Source organism: Spinacia oleracea, chromosome 4 (assembly GCF_020520425.1).
Source record: "Spinacia oleracea cultivar Varoflay chromosome 4, BTI_SOV_V1, whole genome shotgun sequence".
NCBI lineage: Eukaryota > Viridiplantae > Streptophyta > Magnoliopsida > Caryophyllales > Amaranthaceae > Spinacia > Spinacia oleracea.
In genome coordinates, this window is record NC_079490.1 from 105,247,734 (window position 1) to 105,263,873 (window position 16,140).

General features: G+C 36.3%; 2 protein-coding genes across 3 annotated transcripts; both read right to left on the reverse strand.

Moving 5' to 3' along the window:
• Positions 1-1,277: 1,277 nt before the first annotated feature.
• On the reverse strand, positions 1,278-15,449 carry LOC110780084 (uncharacterized). 2 transcript variants are annotated; one of them, XM_056827772.1, is made up of 12 exons: positions 15,368-15,449; positions 9,617-10,111; positions 8,254-8,571; positions 7,851-8,144; positions 7,339-7,716; positions 7,003-7,254; positions 6,510-6,919; positions 6,242-6,396; positions 6,054-6,164; positions 5,903-5,960; positions 5,709-5,807; positions 1,278-1,456 (listed from the first exon to the last, which is right to left on the reverse strand). In XM_056827772.1, the coding sequence occupies exons 2-8, from the start codon at positions 10,097-10,099 to the stop codon at positions 6,360-6,362; spliced, it is 2,172 nt and encodes a 723-aa protein (XP_056683750.1). In that variant the 5' UTR covers positions 10,100-10,111; positions 15,368-15,449; the 3' UTR covers positions 1,278-1,456; positions 5,709-5,807; positions 5,903-5,960; positions 6,054-6,164; positions 6,242-6,359. The 2 variants fall into 2 exon arrangements, with proteins under 2 accessions (XP_056683750.1, XP_056683749.1); XM_056827771.1 differs by having other exon boundaries at positions 6,242-6,422.
• On the reverse strand, positions 11,419-14,790 carry LOC130471765 (uncharacterized). Its single transcript, XM_056842058.1, has 2 exons — positions 13,487-14,790; positions 11,419-13,384 (listed from the first exon to the last, which is right to left on the reverse strand). The coding sequence occupies exons 1-2, from the start codon at positions 14,788-14,790 to the stop codon at positions 11,419-11,421; spliced, it is 3,270 nt and encodes a 1,089-aa protein (XP_056698036.1).
• Positions 15,450-16,140: the final 691 nt, after the last annotated feature.

A 16,140-nucleotide genomic window follows, 5' to 3' on the forward strand; every position in this document is an offset into this window, starting at 1 on the left:
TTACGTATTAATTAAAATCCTAACGAGCCTAGAGTTCGTAACGGGCCCAGACGCATCCCGTCATAAAATTAATACGCACTAAAAGACTCGATCAAGTCTCAAACACTCCGGATTCTAAGAGTCCAAATCTGACAAAGAATTCGGCCCAGACATCACTTTCAACGCCCAGAGCTGGGCGCCGAAATCTTTGACGCCCAGCCCTGGGCGCTGAAATTGCATGGATCTCTATTATCAACGCCCAGCCCTGGGCGCCGAAATCTTTGACGCCCAGAGCTGGGCGCCGAAATTACCTGGGACGTGTTTTTTCCTAATTCTTTATGGATTAGAACTCTGCAATTCTATCTTTCCACGAACTCTTCCCTATAAATACAGCCCCAAATTCGAAGTGAAAAGAACACACAATTCATATTATGAGTATTGACTCCAACCCATAAGCCTAAGCCTCACGCTGCGAAATTGTTCACGCGTTCTGTCGCAATCGATCCATAAATCGAACAGAAAGTATCCTGTCCCATAATTGAGATTCGTTAAATAAAAAGGAGAAATAGCAAAGTCAAAGTGGTTAGTTTTCTGAGAACCGTGACGCACCTCTCAAGGGTGCGTCGTAATGTGCCCCTTCTCGATGATTTAATTGCTTTCCTCGCCCTTTTTATGAACTGTTAAACTAACTAAATCTGATTGTTCTACCACGCCTAACAAATATAATATTTTTGGGAAATTGGATTATCATGCTAGGTCCCTTAATACTATTTAAATCAGATAATCACGATCGATCTAGTATTATATGTTGCATATTGCTAAAATCAACTCAGATTAGTTTAATAGTTAACGCATGTCCCTTCAATTATTTATGCTGAGCTAGTAAGGATATCCTGCTTGTGGAGTTATCGACGAGCGAGTACTCCTCTCGGTAGTTACAGTCCCCCGAACCCTGAATCTCTACCTTGCGGGTGTATGTTGAGAGATCCCCACACCAGGGATCACAAGGGAACCTACGACCGTCGTGGTCAAACATAATTGCACTCCCTTTATGTCACGATAACTGGGTTTTGTCAACTTTTCTCATTGTCGTTAAAAACTGAATGGCGACTCCTATATTACTAGTCAATTGGGTGTAAACTCACATGAAATCGAATTACACTTGATTGAATAAAAAGAATCGTCACACCCACGAGGGACGAGGTCACGCATTAGCCTCGTGCTTTTTCGACCCCTTCACACATACCTTATATAAATAGTATCTAATTATATAGATAATTAAATTAAGTGGTATATAATTGTAAATATAAAAGTCGATTACATTAAAATTATATGAAAAACTAGCTAGCATCCATAATTTAAGATTCAGTACAAGAAAATATCAAAGACAATCACTGGTAATGAAGTTTGCCAACATTTCTCGAACTTCATCTATCTCCTCAAAGGTGAAAGGCCGCTCCCTCCGATTATTGTATACCTTAAAAATATGGACCATCAAAAAATATATATACACTTTAGTTATATTAAAAATATTGAGTCGTACAATAAATTAAGACTTAATTTGTTCATAACAAAAAAATAATGAACGATATAATAATAAAATTGGCTGATTTTGGTCCCAACTTTCAACTAATAAACTTAAATGAGTATTTTAAAATCTTTCCATGTTTAATACACTTAGTTTTATGTTTCAAAGACTCATTCTCACCATTTTGGTGAACTTATGCACATTTAAGCTTAGTTAGTTCATTATCGGTGACGTTTTGACTAAAATGGCTAGTTTCGGTCCCAACTTTCAACTAATGAACTTAAATGATTATTTTAAAGTCTTTCCATGTTTAATACACTTAGTTTTATGTTTCAAAGACTCATTCTCACAATTTTGGTGAACTTATGCACATTTAAGCTTCGTTAGTTCATTATCGGTCACGTTTTGACTAAAATGGCTACTTTCGGTCCCAACTTTCAACTTATGAACTTAAATGGGTATTTTAAAGTCTTTCCATGTTTAATCCACTTAGTTTTATGTTTCAAAGAATCATTATCATCATTTTGGTGAACTTATGCACATTTAAGTTTAGTTAGTTCATTATCGGTGACGTTTTGACTAAAATGGCTAATTTCGGTCCCAACTTTCAACTAATGAACTTAAATGAGTATTTTAAAGTCTTTAAATGTTTAATACACTTATTTTTATGTTTCAAAGAATCATTATCACCATTTTGGTGGATTTATGCATATTTAAGCTTAGTTAGTTCATTATCGGTGACGTTTTGACTAAAATGGCTAGTTTCGGTCCCAACTTTCAACTAATGAACTTAAATGAGTATTTTAAAGTCTTTCCATGTTTAATACACTTAGTTTAATGTTTCAAAGACTCATTCTCACCATTTTGGTAAACTTATGCACATTTAAGCTTAGTTAGTTCATTATCGGTGACGTTTTGACTAAAATGGCTAGTTTCGGTCCCAACTTTCAACTAATGAACTTAAATGAGTATTTTAAAGTCTTTCCATGTTTAATACACTTAGTTTTATGTTTCAATGACTCATTCTCACAATTTTGGTGAACTTATGCACATTTAAGCTTCGTTAGTTCATTATCGGTCACGTTTTGACTAAAATGGCTAGTTTCGGTCCCAACTTTCAACTAATGAACTTAAATGAGTATTTTAAAGTGTTTCCATGTTTAATACACTTAGTTTTATGTTTCAAAGACTCATTCTCACCATTTTGGTGAACTTATGCACATTTAAGCTTAGTTAGTTCATTATCGGTGACGTTTTGACTAAAATGGCTAGTTTCGTTCCCAACTTATAACTAATGAACTTAAATGAGTATTTTAAAGTCTTTCCATGTTTAATAAACTTAGTTTTATGTTTCAAAGACTCATTATCACCATTTTGGTGAACTTATGCACATTTAAGCTTCGTTAGTTCATTATCGGTCACGTTTTGACTAAAATGGCTAATTTCGGTCCCAACTTTCAACTAATCAACTTAAATGAGTATTTTAAAGTCTTTCCATGTTTATTACACTTAGTTTTATGTTTCAAAGACTCATTCTCACCATTTTGGTGAACTTATGCACATTTAAGCTTATTTAGTTCATTATCGGTCACGTTTTGACTAAAATGGCTAATTTCGGTCCCAACTTTCAACTAATGAACTTAAATGAGTATTTTAATGTCTCTCCATGTTTAATACACTTAGTTTTATGTTTAAAAGACTCATTCTCATCCATTTTGGTGAACTTATTCATATTTAAGCTTCGTTAGTTCATTATCGGTCACGTTTTGACTAAAATGACTTATTTCGGTCCCAACTTTCAACTAATGAACTTAAATGAGTATTTTAAAGTCTTTCCATGTTTAATACACTTATTTTAATGTTTCAAAGACTCATTCTCGCCCATTTTGGTGAATTTATGCACATTTAAGCTTCGTTAGTTCATTATCGGTCACGTTTTGACTAAAATGGCTAATTTTGGTCCCAACTTTCAACTAATGAACTTAAATGTGTATTTTAAAATCTTTCCATGTTTAATACACTTAGTTTTATGTTTCAAAGACTCATTCTCACCATTTTGGTGAACTTATGCACATTTAAGCTTAGTTAGTTCATTATCGGTGACGTTTTGACTAAAATGGCTAGTTTCGGTCCCAACTTTCAACTAATGAACTTAAATGATTATTTTAAAGTCTTTCCATGTTTAATACACTTAGTTTTATGTTTCAAAGACTCATTCTCACAATTTTGGTGAACTTATGCACATTTCAGCTTCGTTAGTTCATTATCGGTCACGTTTTGACTAAAATGGCTACTTTCGGTCCCAACTTTCAACTTATGAACTTAAATGGGTATTTTAAAGTCTTTCCATGTTTAATCCACTTAGTTTTATGTTTCAAAGAATCATTATCATCATTTTGGTGAACTTATGCACATTTAAGTTTAGTTAGTTCATTATCGGTGACGTTTTGACTAAAATGGCTAATTTCGGTCCCAACTTTCAACTAATGAACTTAAATGAGTATTTTAAAGTCTTTAAATGTTTAATACACTTAGTTTTATGTTTCAAAGAATCATTATCACCATTTTGGTGAACTTATGCATATTTAAGCTTAGTTAGTTCATTATCGGTGACGTTTTGACTAAAATGGCTAGTTTCGGTCCCAACTTTCAACTAATGAACTTAAATGAGTATTTTAAAGTCTTTCCATGTTTAATACACTTAGTTTAATGTTTCAAAGACTCATTCTCACCATTTTGGTAAACTTATGCACATTTAAGCTTAGTTAGTTCATTATCGGTGACGGTTTGACTAAAATGGCTAGTTTCGGTCCCAACTTTCAACTAATGAACTTAAATGAGTATTTTAAAGTCTTTCCATGTTTAATACACTTAGTTTTATGTTTCAATGACTCATTCTCACAATTTTGGTGAACTTATGCACATTTAAGCTTCGTTAGTTCATTATCGGTCACGTTTTGACTAAAATGGCTAGTTTCGGTCCCAACTTTCAACTAATGAACTTAAATGAGTATTTTAAAGTCTTTCCATGTTTAATACACTTAGTTTTATGTTTCAAAGACTCATTCTCACCATTTTGGTGAACTTATGCACATTTAAGCTTAGTTAGTTCATTATCGGTGACGTTTTGACTAAAATGGCTAGTTTCGTTCCCAACTTATAACTAATGAACTTAAATGAGTATTTTAAAGTCTTTCCATGTTTAATAAACTTAGTTTTATGTTTCAAAGACTCATTATCACCATTTTGGTGAACTTATGCACATTTAAGCTTCGTTAGTTCATTATCGGTGACGTTTTGACTAAAATGGCTAATTTCGGTCCCAACTTTCAACTAATCAACTTAAATGAGTATTTTAAAGTCTTTCCATGTTTATTACACTTAGTTTTATGTTTCAAAGACTCATTCTCACCATTTTGGTGAACTTATGCACATTTAAGCTTATTTAGTTCATTATCGGTCACGTTTTGACTAAAATGGCTAATTTCGGTCCCAACTTTCAACTAATGAACTTAAATGAGTATTTTAATGTCTCTCCATGTTTAATACACTTAGTTTTATGTTTAAAAGACTCATTCTCATCCATTTTGGTGAACTTATTCATATTTAAGCTTCGTTAGTTCATTATCGGTCACGTTTTGACTAAAATGACTTATTTCGGTCCCAACTTTCAACTAATGAACTTAAATGAGTATTTTAAAGTCTTTCCATGTTTAATACACTTAGTTTAATGTTTCAAAGACTCATTATCGCCCATTTTTGTGAATTTATGCACATTTAAGCTTCGTTAGTTCATTATCGGTCACGTTTTGACTAAAATGGCTAATTTTGGTCCCAACTTTCAACTAATGAACTTAAATGTGTATTTTAATGTCTTTCCATGTTTAATACACTTAGTTTTATGTTTCAAAGACTCATTCTCACCATTTTGGTGAAGTTATGCACATTTAAGCCTCGTTTGCTCATTATCTGTCACATTTTGACTAAAATGACTTATTTCGGTCCTAACTTTTAACTAATGAACTAAAATAAGTATTTTAAAGCTTTTCCATGTTTAATACACTTATTTTTATGTTTCAAAGATTCATTATCAACCATTTAGGTCAAGTTATGCACATATTAGTTAAGTTATGCACATTTAAGGCTCGTTAGTTCATTATATTTCAGATTTTGACTAAAATGGCTTATTTAAGGATCGTACCTCTTCGAGATCCTTGACATCCGTACAACTTGTGACTATATCGTACATGTACTTCATCACGTAGTAGCCGCACTCCGTATTGCCCGTTCGTTGTGCACACTTGGAATCACACAAATAAAATGCATGTAAGACAAAGGTAAGTTTTTGAGCTAATAAATAAGTAATGAAAATGTATAATAATTGAAATCATTTACCTTCACTGATTTCCATAGAGGGGGTCTTGATCTATTTCCATTTGATTTCTTCAGAACACTACACCTCCGCAATAAGAGCTTTTAGTTGCAATATCATGTTTGCATATAAATTAAAAATTGATATGTTGAACAAATTAAATAACTAAAGTACCTATTTAATAACCCCTTGAATACTAAGTGTCTTGGTGGTTGTTGCTGAAGAGAATCAAAGTTGTATATGGTGTAATTAGAAGGAAATATCAAAAGAAGTGTCCAATGTAATCTGCATCAAAAAATTAGTTCTTAGTTGGACGTACTAGCTTTTATGCAATATTACTTAATCAATGTTATGATATATACCCTTGAATAATCGGAGCAACTACGAACTTGGAGTCTCTTCCTTTTTTCTTTTTTGATAGCATCTTCAATATAAAACTTCACTTCCTCTTGATTTTTCATGCAATTGTTATCGCGAATCTCACTTGGACATAACCACCCAATCCTTGACTTTTTGTCTGCACTCAAATTTTCGTAAAGTATCCTTAAAGCATAGAGATGAAATATTAGAACTTAGCTTGTTGAATCACATATACTAATAAATGCCTAAAGTACAATTATATGACCTCACCTCATGAAGACTTGTATCATGGATACATTCAACTTCTCGTTGGAGAGGAATTCTTTAATATCATCTTTGTACATCCATGTGTTAATATCCTCCATGTAGTTGAACTGAGACTTTTCCAAAAGAACCGGTATAGGCTCGTCATTGGGCACATAACTAACACATGTATGCAACCAGTTGCATCCGTAGGGGAGACATTCAACCACCTCCGCACGCAAAAATAGAACCACACTAGGCATTTTGGGCTGTGCTTTCACATTCTTCTCTCGTGTCACCTTCTTCGTTACCTCTTTCTCTTTGACTTTCTGATCCACCTTTTTCTCTTCAACTTTCTGTTCCACCTCTTTCTCTTTGGCTTTGTTTCCTTTGGCATGTGGTTCCCTCTTATCATCTCTTTTCAATTTCCCCAAATCCTACATGTTTATGAAACACATAATTATTATATAAAAATCACATTTATATGAATATTCTGCAAACATTTTAGACAAAGTATTACCTCATCTGAAAACCTCACCCAACTCTGCGGCCAACCCATAAGACTACCACAGACATCGGCTAACACACGGAAATTATGTTCCGGCACAGGTTTTGGAAGTGGGTAGTCTGCGTAGATATCTAAGTAGTTGTCAATAACTACCTCAAATTCTCCATACTCACATGTGTCGGAATATGGTTGTGCATATCCATTGGCTACCGCAGCCATCCCAGATTCCTTGAAATCCATCCAAAGTTGGCAAGGGACCTCTTCCTACCAAATATTTAAAATGAAATTATTAAAAAAGAATTCATACACTAATAATTAAACGAATAGTAATTAATTAGGTAATCATACCTCTAGCATATAACGAACGTCAGGCGTAGTAGGTTTTAGTAGGGTATGTGTTTCAATGGTAGTGTGGGTAGATGTATCTACGGGAGGAAGGACATCCTTGGGCAACTCGGGCATTCCCATTTGTCTCAAGATGACATTAAAACTCTCTTTGATCTCTTCCCTAAGCTCCTCTTTTATTGATGATCTCATGGCCTCTAAATTTAGTGGTCCATTTACACTTGATACCGAGCGTGTCGAGAGCTCTTTCCCAAATACCTTTCTCACACCCAGACCTATGCCTCCAAGTCCAACCATGTGTCTAGGACGATCCGGTCCTAAAACCGCGTACAAAACATCCTTGTTCCGTTCAGGAATGAACTCGCCGGTCGCCTCTTTTCTCTTCATTTCAACCAAACAACAAAGAGGGTGGGGGATTATTAACCAAGTACTAAATATTGTCACGAGCAAAACAGAAACAGCAAAATCAAAACAAAAGAAAATAACAACGACAAAACATATAAAAATCACCATACTATAAAAGTTACAATTGCATCAGCTATCCTTTGTGTTCCAGGATCTGAAATGGTTCTTCTTCCGTTAACATCTCGCCCATGCATCGCACACCAGAAATCATTGGAACGGTTAATATCTAAACATATTGTCGGTGGCTCAGTTGTAGTGGTGGATGCCTCAGTTGTAGACGTCTTACTGCCCGGGTAAAAACCAGAAGTAATCCATTCCTTTCTTGACTCCCCAAAAGTCTTTGGGCCCATATGATGCTGGTACATCTTCTTCTTTGCATTTGAAGATCCAATTTCACTCTTTTCCTGAAGAACCATGAAATTATTAATAGAATTTTTTAATACGATAATGTAGTAACAACTAAAATCAAATTTACAATAAAAGAAAACACTAAATTCAAATGTAAATACTTACAACTGCTTCCTTAGTAGTCTTTTTAGCAACAAATGCTTCCCACTCTGTTGCTGTGATGTGATGGTATATTTGAAAAGGCAATTCTTCACTTTCTTGCTCCTTCTCGCCTTCATTTTCCTCTTCTTCTCCATTTTCCCCTGCTCGTCCATTTTCCTTAATAGCTTCCATCTTCATCTTCTTGTTGTTTCTTCCAACTCTCTGTCTCCTTTTAGTGATCCAACCACTCACTAACTTGGCCTTGAAATCCCTGAATCTTATGCCCACAGCTTGTAGAAATAATTTTTTCTTGAACGGATCATTTTCAATATTGAAAAGATTCTTCACAAAAATAGAAAACAAGTTGTCAGTTTTTTTTTATTAACCAAAAATCATGTGCAAAGCAAATCGGAGCATGGAGATTATGCGAAACGAGAAAGAAATTTAGTAGAGTGAGCAACAACTTTTGGCTCGAAAAACAGATTGGAAGTAGCAGATCAGATTCTCAACTTCTGAACTGATCTGCTTCTGCTTCTGATCAGCTCGTAACAGATCTGCAACATCAGATCAGAAGCAGCAGGAAATCAGTTTCACATCTGCTGTTCTGATCTGCCGTTGCTTCTGATCTGTGCGCAACAAATCTGCAGCATTATTTCACAACAAATCTGCAGCATCAGCTCACAGCAGATCAGTTCACAGCAGATCAGTTCAGCACAAGAAGCAGCATATCAGTTTCTGATCTGTTCTGATCTGCTCGCAACAGAAATGAAAGAACAGATCAAAAGCAGCAACATATCGATCTGCAACATCAGATCAGAAACAGCAGGAGATCAGTTTCACAACCGATGTTCTGATCTGCTGTTGCTTCTGATCTGCACACAACAAATCTGCCGCATCATTTCACAACAAATCTGCAGCATCAGTTCACAGCAGATCAGTTCACAACTGCTGTTCTGATCTGGTGAACTGATCAGTACAACAGATCAGTACAAGACCTGATCAATATGGAATGAAAGAACAGATCAGTTTGTGAGTTCAGCACAAGAAGCAACGATCAGTCTATAGTTCAACAAAAGAAGCAGCAGATCAGTTTGTGAGTGTTCTGATCTGCTCGCAACAGAAATGAAAGAACAGATCAGAAGCAGCAACAGATCTGCAACATTAGATCAGAAGCAGCAGGAGATCAGTTTCACAACTGCTGTTCTGGTCTACTGTTGCTTCTGATCTGCACTCAACAAATCTGCCGCATTATTTCACAACAGATCTGCAGCATCAGTTCACAGCAGATCAGTTCACAACTGCTGTTCTGATATTCTCGCAAGTGACATGCTGGCAGCATTGAAACAAGGGGGAGGGATTGGTAATCACGGAGATACAATATGCTTACCATAGTATCGCTCCACATCAAGTCCTTTACACCCTCCGACACCTTACTCCATGTCTCCAAAATGGAAATCATGCGTAAACATAGTCCAACATGAGTCCCATACTTGAATCGCCACGTACCACAAGGTTGACCGTTAGCATCGTACTCGAGGTGCATGGGGCATGTAACTATTAGTGATTTTGTTGGGCCCCTACCTTTTCTTTTCTTTTGAACGATTTTCAGCTTTCCACTTGTGTTACCTCGTTGAGCTTGACCTTGTGTAATTGTAGTTGGTGCATTGTCATTCTCCAGAATGGGGGGAGCTACATCCGCCATTGACTCAAATAGATCCATCCGTTCAAGCAACTCATCATGTGCCCGATCTTCAGGTTCACCCTTATCCTCCTCTCTCTCCGCATCATAATCTTTATCCTCATCACTACTAAAGTCCTTAAGATCATCGTCTAGCTCCTCATCAATCTGAAAATCATCATCATCCTCCATGATATAACGTACCTGAAATTATTCAAATGAAAATTAGTTAATACAGTCAGAACAAGCGGATCAAGCAGTTCACAGGCATCATAAGAATATCAGAAAATGAATCGTTCTCACCTCATTTGGTCACCTCAGTTGATCAAGTTATGCACATTTAAGGCACGTTAGTTCATTATAGGTCATATTTTGACTAAAACGGCTTATTTCGCTCCTAACTTTCAACTAATGAACTTAAATAAAATTTTGAACCATGTACAGGTTTAATACACTTAGCAATATGTTTTAAAGACTCATTAGCACACATTTTTCTCAACTTATGCACATTTAAGGCTCGTTAGTTCATTATAGGTCATATTTTGACTAAAACGGCTTATTTCGCTCCTAACTTTCAACTAATGAAGTTAAATAAATATTTTGAACCATGTACATGTTTAATACACTTAGCAATATGTTTTAAAGACTCATTATCACCCATTTTGCTCAACTTATGCACATTTAAGGCTCGTTAGTTCATTATAGGTCAAATTTTGACTAAAACGGCTCATTTCGCTCCTAACTTTTAACTAATGAACTTAAATAAATATTTCAAACCACGTACATGTTCAATACACTTAGCAAGATATTTCAAAGACTCATTATCACCCATTTTGCTCAACTTATGCACATTTAAGGCTCGTTAGTTCATTATAGTTCATATTTTGACTAAAACGACTTATTTCGCTCCTAACTTTCAACTAATGAACTTAAATAAATATTTTGAACCATTTACATGTTTAATACACTTAACTTTATGTTTCAAAGACTCATTATCACCCATTTTGCTCAACTTATGCTTATTTAAGGCTCGTTAGTTCATTATAATTCATATTTTGCCTAAAGTATAACAATATTACCCAAAAAGAAGCAGTAGTAGAACATGAACTTTTCAAGATATAGAAAGCGAGAGAAAATCCGAGTGATCTTGCATGTCATAATTTTGTTTTTAGTACACGGCTAGTTAAACATTTGCAATGCATTTGTAAAACATTATAGGAACAACTACAAGCCTACCAAAGCAAATAAAACAAAGTGAGAAAAAACAAGAGCTCAACATGAAAATAAACTCAAAACATCAAAAGGTTAATTCTGGTCAACTATGGCCACAATTGACAAACAATTCCAGTGCAACATATGATCTTCACCACCAATATGTCTTCTTCTCTCTTGCTTTGCTTCCCATCCTAGTTGCAGTAAGTAAACAAAACCTCAATCAATCTCATATAAAGAGGTAACTGAAAGTTAATCATGTGCGTAAGTTACAAAATGCGTTCAAACTTATACCTCGATTAAGAGTCATCAAGTATGCCTTCTGTGTGATCTACACGCATGTAATTTGTTGTGTCTACATCCTCTATCACAACGGTTCCAGGGCAAGTGAAAGGTGGGGTGTCCTCAAACGCATCATACTCTTGCTCATCCCCTACATCACCAATGCCAAGGATACTTCTTTTTCCCGGTAAAACAATTGACCAATTTTTATCAGCAGGATCAGTGACATAGAATACTTGCTTAGGTTGTGATGCAAATACAAATGGCTCCAAACTCTCACGCAAACGAGCCATATCTACGAGAGTGAAAGGGGGATTCCTATTCACGCAGCGCCGATTATTATCAACCCACTTACACTTAAAAAGACCCACGGTGAAGGTAGGGTAGTTAAGCTCCCATATTTCTTGAACTCGGCCATAAAATAACAACTTGGAATCAACCGGAGATTTATCCTTGGAACTTGCATACTGCGTAGAAGATGCTGCAAGTGAAACACCACTATTTTGCGTTGATAATGACTTTTCATCTTGTCGCTCTGTCCAAAATGTATACCCGTTGATATCATAACCTTCATATGAGTTTACACTGTCACGAGGACCATATGCAAGCCATTGGATCATGTTAGGGACACTGGCCAATTCAGCAGTCGGTAGATCCAGTATTCTTGACCTAAACCAAGGAACAAAGGTTTTATTATGGAGCTGCATCAATTCCCTCGCTCCTTTAGAAGGATTTTCAGACTTCAGTTCACTTAAATGCTCTGTCATATAAGGATTTACATCCGCAATGTGATGCAAAACATAAAAGTGTGCCTGTAAGAGCTTGTCATGTGGAGGTAAGATCAGTTTTGAGCCAATAGTACCCTTCCCTTGAAGTCTTCCCTCATGTCGAGATTTAGGAAGTCCGGTAGGTTCAGCACTAGCTACATACTCGGCCACAAAATTACCAACTTCAGCGCCGACAGTTCCTTGAATCATACTACCTTCTGGATGTGCAGGATTCCTTACATAATGGCTCAAAGTACCCATGCGCCTCTCAAAAGGGTAGCTCCACCTCAAAAACACCGGACCACACCATTTTATTTCTCGAACAAGGTGGATAACTAGATGAACCATTATATCAAACAATGAAGGTGGAAAATACATTTCAAATTTGCATAATGTTTGAACCACATTTGCTTGAAGAGTATCAAGTATAGACGGATGGAGCACTTTGCTACATATGATATTGAAAAATTCACAAAGTTCCGTAATAGTGTCCCTCATATGCTTAGGCAATATCCCACGAATTGCAATCGGTAAGAATACTTGCATCATGACATGACAATCGTGGGATTTCATACTAGATAACTTCAACTCTCCATTTAAGGTCACAAATCTTTTCATGTTCGATGAATACCCTGATGGAACCTTAATACCATAAAAACACTCACAAAAAGCCCGCTTCTCTGCTTTAGACATCGTGTAACAAGCAGGGGGCAAATAATTCTTCTCAACACTTTCGTCTTTCTTCTCTTTCACTTTAGTCTTGCATTTTCCTTTTCCCTTTCCCTTTTTGCTACTATTCCCTTTTTCCATCTCCTTCCTCTCCTTAGTGTCCTTCACCTGAAGCCACAATTCTGGTCGAAGCCCCTTAGATTCCAAGTACAATCGCACCCCCTTACTATCCTTTGTCACTTTCGGGATATTCATAAGTGTCCCAAGAATGGCTTCACAAACATTTTTCTCTATGTGCATGACGTCCAGACAATGTCTAACATGTAGATCTTTCCAATATGCAAGTTTCCAAAAGACCGACTCTTTTTTCCAAAGTCCTCCTACCTCTGACCCTGAGCCTTTCATTGACTTACCGAAAATCGTCTCGATACCTTTCACTTGCTCATAAACCTCATAACCAGTCAGCAGCCTACGAGCTATTCCTTCTTCAACTTCCCTATTGAATGCAGCCTTCTTCTTACGATACGGGTGATCACGTCTTAGCAATCTTCGTGTGTGCAAGAAAACATGTTTATGATACTGAGGTAGCTATGTGTAACCGGTGTCCTCGATACAAATCGGGCATGCTTTTATTCCCTTGTTCTTATACCCAGATAAATTGCCGTAAGCCGGGAAATCATTGATGGTACAGAAAAGCATTGCACGCAATGTGAACATCTCATTAGCATGTGCATCATATACTGAAACTTCTTCGTCCCACATTTTTCTCAAATCCTCAATGAGTGGTTCAAGATAGACATCTATGTCATTTCCAAGTTGTTTTGGCCCCGAGATTAGAAGGGACAACATCATGTACTTGCGTTTCATGCACAACCAAGGAGGCAGGTTATAGATAACTAGAAGTACCGGCCATGTACTGTGTTGAGAGCTAAGAGTGCCAAATGGGTTCATCCCATCCGTACATAGTCCGAGCCTCAAATTTCGATTTTCGAGACCAAATGACTCATGTAACCTATTAATGTTCTTCCACTCAGGAGAATCAGCCGGATGCTTTAGCAAGCCATCTTTCTTTCTTCCGTCTGCATGCCACCTCAAATTCTTAGCATCTTTCTTTATTGAAAACAAGCGCTTGAATCTTGGTATTATTGGAAGATACCACAATACCTTAGCTGGAGGCCCTTTCTTATCCCCAACCCCCTTGCGCTTGTAACGCGACTTTCCGCACGTTGGACACGGATTAAAATTCGCATATTGTTTTCGATACAACACACAATCATTCGGACAAGCATGTATCTTTTCGTACTCTAAACCAAAGGGACACATGAGTTTCTTAGCGTAATAGTTCGACTTGGGAACTGTATTGTCATCCGAGAACATATCAGTTAACTTCGCTAACAACTTAGTGAAACTACTATCAGTCCAATTTCCCTCCGTTTTAATACTATAGAGCTTTGACGTGCCGGTAAGTTTGGTGTACTTGGTACAACCAGGATACAATGGTTGTTCAGCAGCCTCAGACAAGAACTTAAAAATATTGGGTCGTTCACCCTTCACCCCTTGCATCATCTCATCCACATTATCTATATCATCATCAATATCAACTTCTTCATCATCGTCCTCACACTCCATGCTATGATCTTCCTCAGAAAAATAAATCTCATCTTCTTGTTCACGCATACCATTCTCACTTGAATTTCCTCTATATTTCCCCTCTTTACCGTGCCAAGCCCATACATGATATTGAGGCCTAAACCCACGACGGAAAATATGATCCCTAAGCAGTCGGGTACAACTAACCTTCTTCAAATTGCCACATTCAACACAATGGCAATAAAACTCACCCATTCCCAAACTATCACGATAGGTTACGGCAGAGTTACAAAATTCATCAACCCCTTTCACGAACTCCAACGTGTCACGATCACCATACATCCATGTACGGTCACTCTCCATCAAAAAGAACTATAATTGAACACATACAATCTTGTCACACATTTAAGCATATACACATGAAAGTTATTTTATGCATGCTGACGATGAGTATAATGCATGCTTTCCAAGGTCCTTATCACTCCAACCTAACCCATCCTTGGACGTCTAATCCCACTGGTGAATGCATGTTAACTTTTCGATTCTATGGAAAATCCGGCAGCATTTCCCTACAGTCCTCAAAGTACACGATGTAGGAAATTACTTAACTACATATGTACCCGAGAACAGCGTAGGGAAACGACGAGCCAAATATTCCATAGAATCAAAAAGAAGACATACATTCACCGCCTAAGTGAGATTAAACGTCCAAGAACAGTCCCAAACGGGGACTATTCATGACTTACTCCTAATGAGTAAGTCTTGAACAGGTATCTAGGCATATGATGATGATGATGATGCATTAACTTTTACATACTTAATTAAATCATATTTTTTTAATTTCCAACAACCAACAATACCACACATATTCAAATTTCATACTTGTTAAAGAAACTCTTATACTTAAAGTAATACTAAATTAAATGTTAGAAATACATACCAATATTAACTACTATGAAAGGCGATATCTTTACTTTGTAGCTAGCTCCAAGTTGAATGAATCCCGATACAAAAATATGTATCTGTGACAAAAATAATAATACAAGTTAGCTCAGTAATTGACAAAAAATATTAATAAGAGTAAATCTCGTCTAACAATTAGTTTATAAGTAATAATAATACTCCGTACTTCATCTCACAAGATAATAATAAAATCAAACTAATTTCTAGCAAAAAATTAAGGATTAAATTATAATAATACTCCGTACTTAGATTTTCTTTGATAATTAAATAATTAGTTTTTTGAGGTATCTAACAAAACAACTACTAACCAATTATACAAGACTAACAAATTCTCACTCAGTAATTCTCACTCAATTAAAGAATACTAACTAATTCTCACTCAATTAAACAATACTAACTCTCACGAATTATCACTCACTAATTCTCACTCAATTAAACAATACTAACTCACTAATTCTAACAACTGCTAACAATTAGTTTTTTTATTTCAGCACTTCTTTCTTTACTAATTCTCACTCACTTTCAGAAATTGAACAAGACTATAATTGATTAAACGAAATTAATAAATAAACGAATTATAATTGATTAAGAAGGGTATAAGAAGAATACAAGGTGGAGGTGGAGGAGGAGCAGCTGCGACGCCGTGGAGGAGGAGCTGCGACGTCGTGGAGGAGGAGCTGCGACGCCGTGGAGGAGGAGCTGCGACGTCGTGGAGGAGGAGCTGCGACGCCGTGGAGGAGGGGAACAGCG

Bases quoted from the DNA above. Each gene is read 5' to 3' on its own strand.
- LOC110780084 (XM_056827771.1), bottom strand. From the start codon at position 10,099: ATGGAGGATGATGATGATTTTCAGATTGATGAGGAGCTAGACGATGAT. The intron at 8,145-8,253 runs GTAAGTATTTAC...ATGGTTCTTCAG, and splicing joins AGACTACTAAGGAAGCAGTT to GAAAAGAGTGAAATTGGATC. The intron at 6,423-6,509 runs GTGAGGTCATAT...CTATGCTTTAAG, and splicing joins ATGATACAAGTCTTCATGAG to GATACTTTACGAAAATTTGA.
- LOC130471765 (XM_056842058.1), bottom strand. From the start codon at position 14,790: ATGGAGAGTGACCGTACATGGATGTATGGTGATCGTGACACGTTGGAG. The intron at 13,385-13,486 runs GTATAAGAACAA...GCACACACGAAG, and splicing joins GCTTACGGCAATTTATCTGG to ATTGCTAAGACGTGATCACC.